At 39.5% G+C, this 9291-nt stretch overlaps 1 protein-coding gene across 1 annotated transcript in view; it reads right to left on the bottom strand.

Annotated features, from left to right (window-relative positions):
• AGPS (alkylglycerone phosphate synthase) overlaps positions 1-9291 on the bottom strand; it is a 114855-nt gene that overhangs the window by 74997 nt on the left and 30567 nt on the right. The window contains exons 6-8 of the mRNA XM_026647593.2: positions 8652-8723; positions 6005-6084; positions 1870-1950 (exon numbers count right to left, since the gene is read on the bottom strand). Of these exons, the coding sequence (XP_026503378.1) occupies positions 1870-1950; positions 6005-6084; positions 8652-8723 (233 nt within the window). The remainder of the gene's footprint in view (positions 1-1869; positions 1951-6004; positions 6085-8651; positions 8724-9291) is intronic.

The following is a 9291-nucleotide window of genomic DNA, read 5'->3' as shown; positions in this document are numbered from 1 at the left end:
AAGTTGATAGGTTTTGGCAACTTTTTTCATGTACAGAGAGACATGAAGCCAGGACTGAGATTATTGCACCAGGGTCTCAAATGCTCGAGACTTACCCAAACAGAGTGTATGCCACCCACTAGTTCTTTGGGGAAAATCAAATACATACATTAGCCGCCAAAGTGTTTGGTTCTCCAGCTAGGCACACACCAGGCTCACACAAACAGATTACACTGTGCATATACAGAGAGAGGGGGCAAGGGGCTGAAAGCTAGCTCTAACTCAAGGGGGAAGTTACAGCCAGTGACCTGAGCTACACAATCCAAGCACTCAGAGTTCAAATCCAACCATAGCAATCTGAAATTAAGAAAAAGGCAGCATCTTGCTAGAGTCTGCCTCTATCAAAGGTGTTTGTTTTTTATTTTGGGAAAGTAATCTGAGTACAACAGAATATTCAGAAGGTGCTAAAATTATTTTTTGAAAAGAAAATAAATTACATGTGCAAATCCTCATTGAGGGGGTGGGTGAAGGATCAGGTGATGGGCAGGCCATCAGGAAGGGGACATGGGGGTGAGTAATAGGGGGTACAGACGAGGATAGGGGCAGGGGCCACCGTAAGCCCCATATTCTCCCCTCCGGTGTGTGCCACGATATGGGACCCTTCTGAGCCCTTCTCCCTTCCCCATGTACACACACACCAGAATCTCAATGACCCTGCCCATCTATTGGGAGCCTGACCAGGTGTGGGCTAGGTTCAGGGGGAGGGGTGGGGCAGGGATTGCCTTTCAGCAGGTCTGAGATTCTCTTCCTACCCTTCCCTTGTGATCTGGAAGCTGTGGATCCCTGCCCGTGGGGGTGCCTGAGCCCCTCCCCATACCCGCTTCATGTGAGCTGAGATCTGTGGGCCTTATCTAGGGAGGTCAGAGCCCCACTCCCTGTGTGTACCAGGATGCAGATGGCCCCAGCCCATTATTAGGGTCTACTGATCTACTTGAGATATACTGAAGAAAAGTTGTATGCAAGAACTAGGTATTATTACTACTTGTCCAAAGGAGCATCTGAACAGAGAGAAATGAGTTAATTTATAAAGTGAGGCCAAAACTCCACCCAGGAATAATATTACAACCTACCCCTGGGAAGAGTTCTCCATTTGCCCTATGACTACTTCAGAATCACTTCCAAACATTAGAATGAGGAAAACTTCTCTCCATTACAAGAGAGTTCAAAGACAACTAATTCCCAAACCAAGGATTTCATTAACCTCGTCTTAAATTTGAGAGTACATATCACTAGTTTAAAGTTAAACATTCTTACGAGAACACTTAATTAGTAAGATCACCATTAAAAAGCCAAGAAGGGTAGAGTTTAGGTTAAATTTACAAGAAACTCAAATATCTGAAAATATGTTTATCTTAACTATGTATTTCCAAACTACCATAACTTTCTCCCTCAGAGTCACCAACCTCCCATCTATCTGGCTGGATATCAGAAATGTGTAATGAAGATTTATATATTTAGTTTCGTACTTATATGTATTTGATACTAAGTGTTGTACCTTGCAGCCACACTTTTGCACAGATGGAAGCACATATTGCAGGCTAAAAATTGACAGCTCACTTTTAGGATATTTCACATGGGATTTGCATCTAAGATTAGCCAGGATTTTTCAATTAAAATTTAACAAATATCCAGGGTTAGACAGTCCATAACTTTGGATATAATTCTTACAAATTTGATAAGCATAAGTGGTAAGCAAAAGTGGGCATGAAAATTTGTGTAAGGATGAAAATACAATTCAATGACTTAGTTCAGACACCTGAAACAACTTTAAGTAGGAATAATCAACCTGAAACAAGAAATATTGCAAATTTCATAAGAAATTGAGAATACCTGTCTTTCCAAATCTTGTCCAATAATGCCAGCCTCTATATGAGCAGTTAAGTTTTTCTCATCTATCCAGAGAATTTGATTCTGTTGGGAAAAAAATAAATATACATCAGATGTTAGGCCACTAAAGTTCTGGGATTTACTTATAAGTGACCTTGCTTCACAAAGGATGTTTATACATTAGCAAAGTTATCAGTTGTAATTTACCAACAGTGTAGCTCCACCTATGGTGGCAGCAGCAGAAGCTGAATAGACAAGACTGAGGCATTTTTACCTTCATGTCATGTAGTCTTGTCTACAATACTGTTTCCAGGGTTGCTACTGTAAATGGAGATGAATCAGTGGTAAATTATGGCTGAAAAGTTTGCTTGTGTAGGCACAGCAATATGAAGCAGGAAAACCTGCTCAAAGTGAAGTGATTCTTGATCAGAATGCAAGACAAGTTTGCCCTTCTGTGATAGAGGGAAAATATAGGCACAATGGTCAAACCCATTCTTTTCTAGGTCTTTGGAGACTTGAATGGCCCTACTAAAAAAAAAAAAAAAAAAAAAGCTACAAGAAACCTAATCTCATTAAAAAACCAAGGCTGGGATTTTCAGAGATGCTTAAGGAAGCTAGGCACCCAACTCCCATTAATGTTCAATGTAATTTGGCCATCAAACTCCTTAAGGCTCTTTTGAAAATCCCAGACTATGCATCCAACGGTATAAACTACCCAGCACCAACCAGAATACAATTTAACAGTTAAAATTAGGTGTTTTATTAAAATAACTAGATCACTCTGAAAACTGAGAATAGGCCCCCAAAGCCTAACCCTGCCACAGAAAGGAAGGGACTGGTGTGGTTGGGACTGCCTAATTTTACAACTGCAGCTTTGAATATTCAGTGGTGGTGGGGGGGGGGGGGTACTTGTATTGCCCTAGTGGGCACTGCTTTCCATAAAATTAGTGGTGCTGGGGCCATCCTGAAAGTGTGACTATGCAAAGCCACTCTGAAGACACGGTTCCTGGATTCTGAGGAGGAGGGAGAAAAGGAGGAAGATCCACCAACAGATGAAATTATTTTCTTAATATAGGGATTTCAATTACAACACAGAATACAAAGTGTACAGTGCTCATTTTATATTTTTGATTACAAGTATTTAAACTGTAAAAAACAAAATAAATAGTATTTTTCAATTCACCTTAAGCAAGTACTGTAATGCAATCTCTTTATGATGAAAGTTGAACTTACAAGCGTAGAATTATGTACAAAAAATAACTGCATTCAAAAATAAAACCATGTAAAACTTTAGAGCTTACAAGTCCACTCAGTCCTACTTCTTATTCAGCCACTCACTCGGACAAACAAATTTATTTACATTTTCAGGAGATAATGCTGCCCGCTTTTTATTTACAATGTCACCTGAAAGTGAGAACACACTTTCGCATGGCACTGTTGTAGCCGGCATTGCAAGATATTTACACGCCAGATGCGCTAAAGATTCATATATCCCTTCATCTTCAACCACCATTCCAGAGGACATGCATCTATGCTGATGACTGGTTCTGCTTGATAACTATCCAAAGTAGTGCAGACTGACACAGGTTCACTTTCATCATCATGAGTCACATGCCACTAGCAGAAGGTTGATTTACTTTTTTGGTGGTTCGGGTTCCGTAGTTTCCGCATTGGAGTTTTGCTCTTTTAAGACTTCTGAAAGCATACTCCACACCTCATCCCTCTTAGATTTTGGAAGACACTTCAGATTCTTAAACCTTGGATTCAGTGCTGTAGCTATCTTTAGAAATATCACATTGGTACCTTCTTTGAGTTTTGTCAAATCTGCAGTGAAAGTGTTCTTAAAACAAACAACATGTGCTGGGTCATCATCCGAGACTGCTATAATATGAAATGCATGGCAGAATGCAGATAAAACAGAGCAGGGAACATACTATTCTCCCCCAAGGAGTTCAGTCAAAATGTAATTAACGCATCATTTTTTTAACGAGCGTCATCAGCATGGAAGCATGTCCTCCGGAATGGTGGCCGAAGCATGAAGGGACATATGAATGTTTAACATATCTGGCACGTAAAACCTTGCAATGCTGGCTACAAAAGTGCCATGTAAACGCCTGTTCTCACTTTCATGTGACATTGTAAATAAGAAGCCGTCAGCATTATCTCCTACAAATGTAAACAAACTTGTTTGTCTTACCGATTGGCTGAATAAGAAGTAGGACTGAGTGGACTTGTAGGCTCTAAAGTTTTACATTGTTTTGTTTTTGAATGCAGTTACGTATCAAAAAAAAAAAATCTATATTTGTAGGTTGCACTTACACAATAAAGAGATTTCATTATGGTACTTGTATGAGGTGAACTGAAAAATACTATTTCTTTTTTTTAATCATTTTACAGTGCAAATATTTTGTAATAAAAACAACAAACTGAGCATTGTACACTTTGTATTCTGTGTTGTAATTTAAGTCAATATATTTGAAAATGTAGAAAAAACGTCCAAAAATAGTTAATATATTTCAATTGGTAATCACGATTATTTTTGAGTTAGTCGCATGAGTTAACTGCAATTAATTGACAGCCCTAGTTCAGAGAGATGTTCAGTTTGTAGTTCAGACAACAACATTTTTCACCTTACTCTCCTGTTTCACTAATGACATCTGATGCTCATATCAGATTTTCTATATTTTAAACAGATTTGTTAATTAATCAAGTCACAGTAAACTCATTTACAACCTGTAGTTCTCATTTACTGTTAATGCAACTGAATGATTGAGAAGAGCACCACAGCACAATTAATGACTTAAAGTTGCTTTTTTTCCTTGACCAGAGGTTCCCAAACTGTGGGCCACAGATCACTTCTGGTCCACACATATGAGCACTGCTGTCTCTGCTCCTCAATTCCACTCCATTCAGGATGCCTGTGAAAGCAAGGAGCAGCTGCCACTAGGAGCAACTCTTATAAAAGAGGAATTCCCTGAGCCAGGTTGAAAGAGAAAGCTGCAAGCTGCCCTGCCACAGAAAAGGAGTCAAAACCCAGTCTTTGCGCCCAGGTCAATGAAGTGTTCCGAAGAGTGATGGAGAATGGAGAAGCAAGCCAACACAGCTCTGCAAGATGTTACAGAACGCAATACTAGATTAAAAATAGGATGTCATTTCTGAAAGGTAGGATTTGATTACTGCACAGCTACAAAACTGTTTTTACAAGTGTGCAATCCCTCCTACCAATGGAAAAGTAGTGAATACAGAAAACGAAGTTTCAATAGCACTAAGCATGTGACAAACTTGAAGTCTCCTTGTAATTCCACAATGTAGCATATAATACATCCACTACTGATTTAAAGGGACACTGTCAACTTGAAATCTGGTCAATTTAAAGAAAGTTTAGTTCAAAGTACTACCACTGACCATGAGTCCTCCCCTGCCAACCTGTGTTTTGTAAATGTTACTGTGCAAAAAACACTGCACAGTGAAATTGACTCTACACAAAGTGTACTCAAATGCAAGTAGTAAACAATGAATATCATCTCCCTCTAATATTTCACTTACAATAATCTTAGGTGTTGTTACTGTAGCAAGCAAAAATTTCCAAAGTACAATTTGCAAACTGTTGTCCCTTTAAGACCCCTGTAACTTCTACACAGGGGAAAAATGCTAAGAGTCTTAGACAAATGCAAAAAACAGAGTGTTATTTGTAACAAATTTTTGTATACTGCTATTTTACACAGTAACCTGCAAATTCACATGTCATTAGCAAGAATACAAGGGGCATTCAACAGAAAAGAAAATGTACTGCTATTTTGTTAGGTCCATTCACAATGGCCATCATGCAGCATACACTGATAACACCAGCAATAGAACAATGCTGGACCTCTCTCTGAATAGCGTGTGCTTCCAGCGACCAGTAGTTTACATATATGGTACAGCTTTTCAAAGTTGCATTCTATTTGCTTTTGGATATATAATAAAATATTGAAGCAATTTAAAAAAAAGGTGTAGGAAAACTTCTTTTCCCCCTTTTTTACTCTTGCAGTATCAGGTAACAACGAAATACTACAGTAATTTTTTAACTTTTAAAACGTTTTCAGTACACTTAAATGTTAATTCCTCTAAGGTTTCCCCTAAAATTTGTATTACATACCATTTGTGATGTATCCAATGAAACAATAGTTCTTCTCTCATCTGCAGGACATTCAAGAGCACTAGAAACACTTGTTCCTCCTGCAAATGTTGGAAATATCAACTTAGATTGAAATAGTTTGCCTTGATATTGGTTATCCACATTTAACTAAGACACACATTTTAGGTATGAGGCACATGTCACTTAGAAAGGTTGCGTGACACTGTTTCTTTGAGAGTGCATTACATTTGCACATTCACATTTGTGGGACGTTCCCCTGGAATTTCAGAATTTCTTCAAAGTTCATAAAACGAGTACCTGTTCAATTGCACAAATTTCACCTTGTAGTACCAAACATTCAGAGCACAGGGTAAAGAAGGCCATCAATTTCCCCAACCATCTCATTCCCTTCTTTTAAACCCCAGAATAGAACTTTAAAGAGGGAAAAGGTGTGTGTGGTGCAAATACAGAGGAGCACCACCCTCAAAGAACCACAGTTACTGGTAAGTAAGCTTTCTTCCTTCAAGTGACCTCTACATGTTCCCGCTCATGGGAGTCTAACTAGTAGTACAATGCCCCAGGAAAGTGGGCTGAGGAGTTCTAGTTAAACAAGAATCGCAAACCTGTCATCCTAAAGCAAGCATCAAACCTAGATGCTAAGTTGAGAGAGCAGAACTGCATGAGTGTGTGAATAAAACCAAAGGTCACACCCCTTTTGACCAAGATATCAATCTAAGGCATTTTTATCATATACTGCATAGCAGCCAGCTCGAGACCTCAAAGGCTAGAGAGATCACATAAAAACCTAGAGATGAGTATATGAAATACCTGTTGCAGAATCTGACCAGAGGTGGGGTAAAAGACAGGTTTTACAAATGGATGTAGCAAAAGAGGTCGAATTTGAAATTGAATCCTTTTGGAAGAGGAAGAATTGTGAGTTCAAGAGGCAGAAATCTCAGCTACCCTCCCCTTTTAATGGTCCTCTGATCCTCAAGAAGTTGAGGAAGGTCTCTAATAATATAGTAACATTATTCACAGATTAAGTGAGGATAAGAGAAAGGAGTCCGCATAAAGTTATCCCAGGGAATTGAGAGCAAGCTCTTCATGTAATGTTAACTCTTGGTAGGTGAAGTTGCCTTGTTCCTTGAGCTGTCCAGGTAAACCTGGAAGACCAAGCCAGACAGCACACAGGCCAACTCAAATAGCCCCAAAACAAAGACTTTCAAATCAAGAGACTCTGGAATATCCTCTAGATCTATATGTGGATCTCCAGTAGATCATTCTGGCACAGAGTGAGTACTATGTTGGAAGACACAGGCTCACTGACAGTTGTCACCTACATGGGCACCAAAGAAGGGTGAAGTCTGATTGAATCCTCGAGTTCTGCAATAAATTAAAGAGACAGAGGCACCCTCGGAATTACAAGAGGCAGAAAAGGGGCCTCCAATCTGCCTATTGCACTCCCTGGATATGTGATAACGTTTCTCTTTTGTAATGACACAGAATGCTCCAAGGCAGAGATTCTCTCCTAGCCCTATTTTCTTACCCTTATATGCTTAAGGGCAAAGAAGAGCACAACTGAGGTCTCCAAAAATGTCAAGCCCAACCGAGACTGTTTCTGGATGAATAAGAAGCAAACTCAGCTAGAGGCTTCCACAGAGCTGAAAGACTTCAGAAATGGGGAGTCCATACAAAAACACACAGACTCCCTTGAGGACAGAGGCACTTTTGAAGTCTCCAGCACGGACAAATCTAGGCACCAGACAGATGATGATGGAAGTGGTTTCCTCAATGCCAGAACTACCCCAGATCCTGACACTGCTCTGAGGACTTGGAGCTTATGAAAGTTGTCAGTTCCAGGACTAAAATCTTCTGTTTCCCAACACAGGACTTGAAAGGCCTCTCCGTCTCTGTACTGAGGACAAATCTGAGGGGGTTTGGCCACAAGACCTTCCTTCATGAGAAATGTCAGGATCTGAATGCGCCTTTCCTTTTGAGCCTATTGTGTAAAAGGCCCAGCATGTAAAATGCTATACCAAGGAATGGTTTTCTCTGAGGCACATCAAACGCTTGGGCTCAGACTTCAGGAATCTGAACTGACTTGATACTTCAGAAATTACCAAGAGAAAAATATATGCCCACACCTAACTGCCAAAAAAGAAGGAACTGCCTGCACAACTTCTTGTAACTTCTGCTCCGAATGTTTGGTGCTGCATGCTCATTCAGGCCCAAATGGAAACTGCTCTTCTAGAAGGTTCCCAAAGTGCAGCAGCGCTAGTGGGAATATGCAGACGCCACCTCAAAAAATAAATTGCTCCTCTTATATAGTGAAACATTCAAGTGCTGACAGATGTAAAAGGCTTCCACTAGATTTCAGTGAACCAAGCACAGCAATAAGATTATAAATTCTATGGGATCTATTTGTCTTCAAAATTAAAGTAATTATTAACCTTGCCAAAGTCTTGACATATGACTACTACTTTAAACAATACTTTATAAATATATACTCAACACCTCTAAATGCTCAAGTTACTCCTGTGTAGAGTTGGCTGATTTATTGCCATGACTTCATGCCACTAGCACTAGCCACTTGAATTGAATTTAAAGAAATATGTAACTTTATAGTTTAAATTTACCCTACCAAAATTTTTAAAGGTACAATACTCACCACCAAATGGTATTATGCAAAGATTATGTTTGCAGGCTAGTTCCACAATTTTAACTACGTCATCATGGCAACCTAATTAAGAATAAATAGATTCCAGTTAGAACAGGTTTTTGAACAGTTAGCTTCAATTTAAGCACACTTACTAGTCATCTACTAATTCTTTAGGGCTCGATGGTACTTTCAGGCACTCTAGTAGTGCCTTAGCCTCTTTTCAAAGTGAAGGCAGAGACTTCCAAGAAGAATAAATGGGCTCAAATAAACAAAATTGTAGTGAAACAACACAAATATACGGAGACTGTGGAGTTATTCCAGGCTGAAAACAGCATCAGGTTTAATTTTACAGAAACCACAAGACTCCTGGCGTACCCAGGGATCATCAACAACAGCTGGGGAACTTCCAGAGCAAAAGAGACAGACAATTCAAATTATTCATCGTGTAAAGTTTAGAGGCATATTTTTTAATTTAATTTTTAAATAGGTATCTAAACTACATCTAGCTGAAAACTAGATCCAATCTAATTGATGAAAAATAGCCGCAGTTTTAAAAGAGGGCAGTTCTTAGTGCAGTGGTTCTCAAACTGGGGCCGGCGCTTGTGTAGGGAAAGCCCCTGGCGGCCCGGGCCGGTTTGTTTACCTGCCA

The sequence above is a fragment of the Terrapene carolina genome, unplaced genomic scaffold (assembly GCF_002925995.2).
Source record: "Terrapene carolina triunguis isolate 2854851 unplaced genomic scaffold, T_m_triunguis-2.0 Scaffold62, whole genome shotgun sequence".
NCBI classification, from domain to species: domain Eukaryota; kingdom Metazoa; phylum Chordata; order Testudines; family Emydidae; genus Terrapene; species Terrapene triunguis.
Note: the sequence above shows the minus strand (reverse complement) of the source record. Positions and strands in the feature narration are given on the sequence as shown.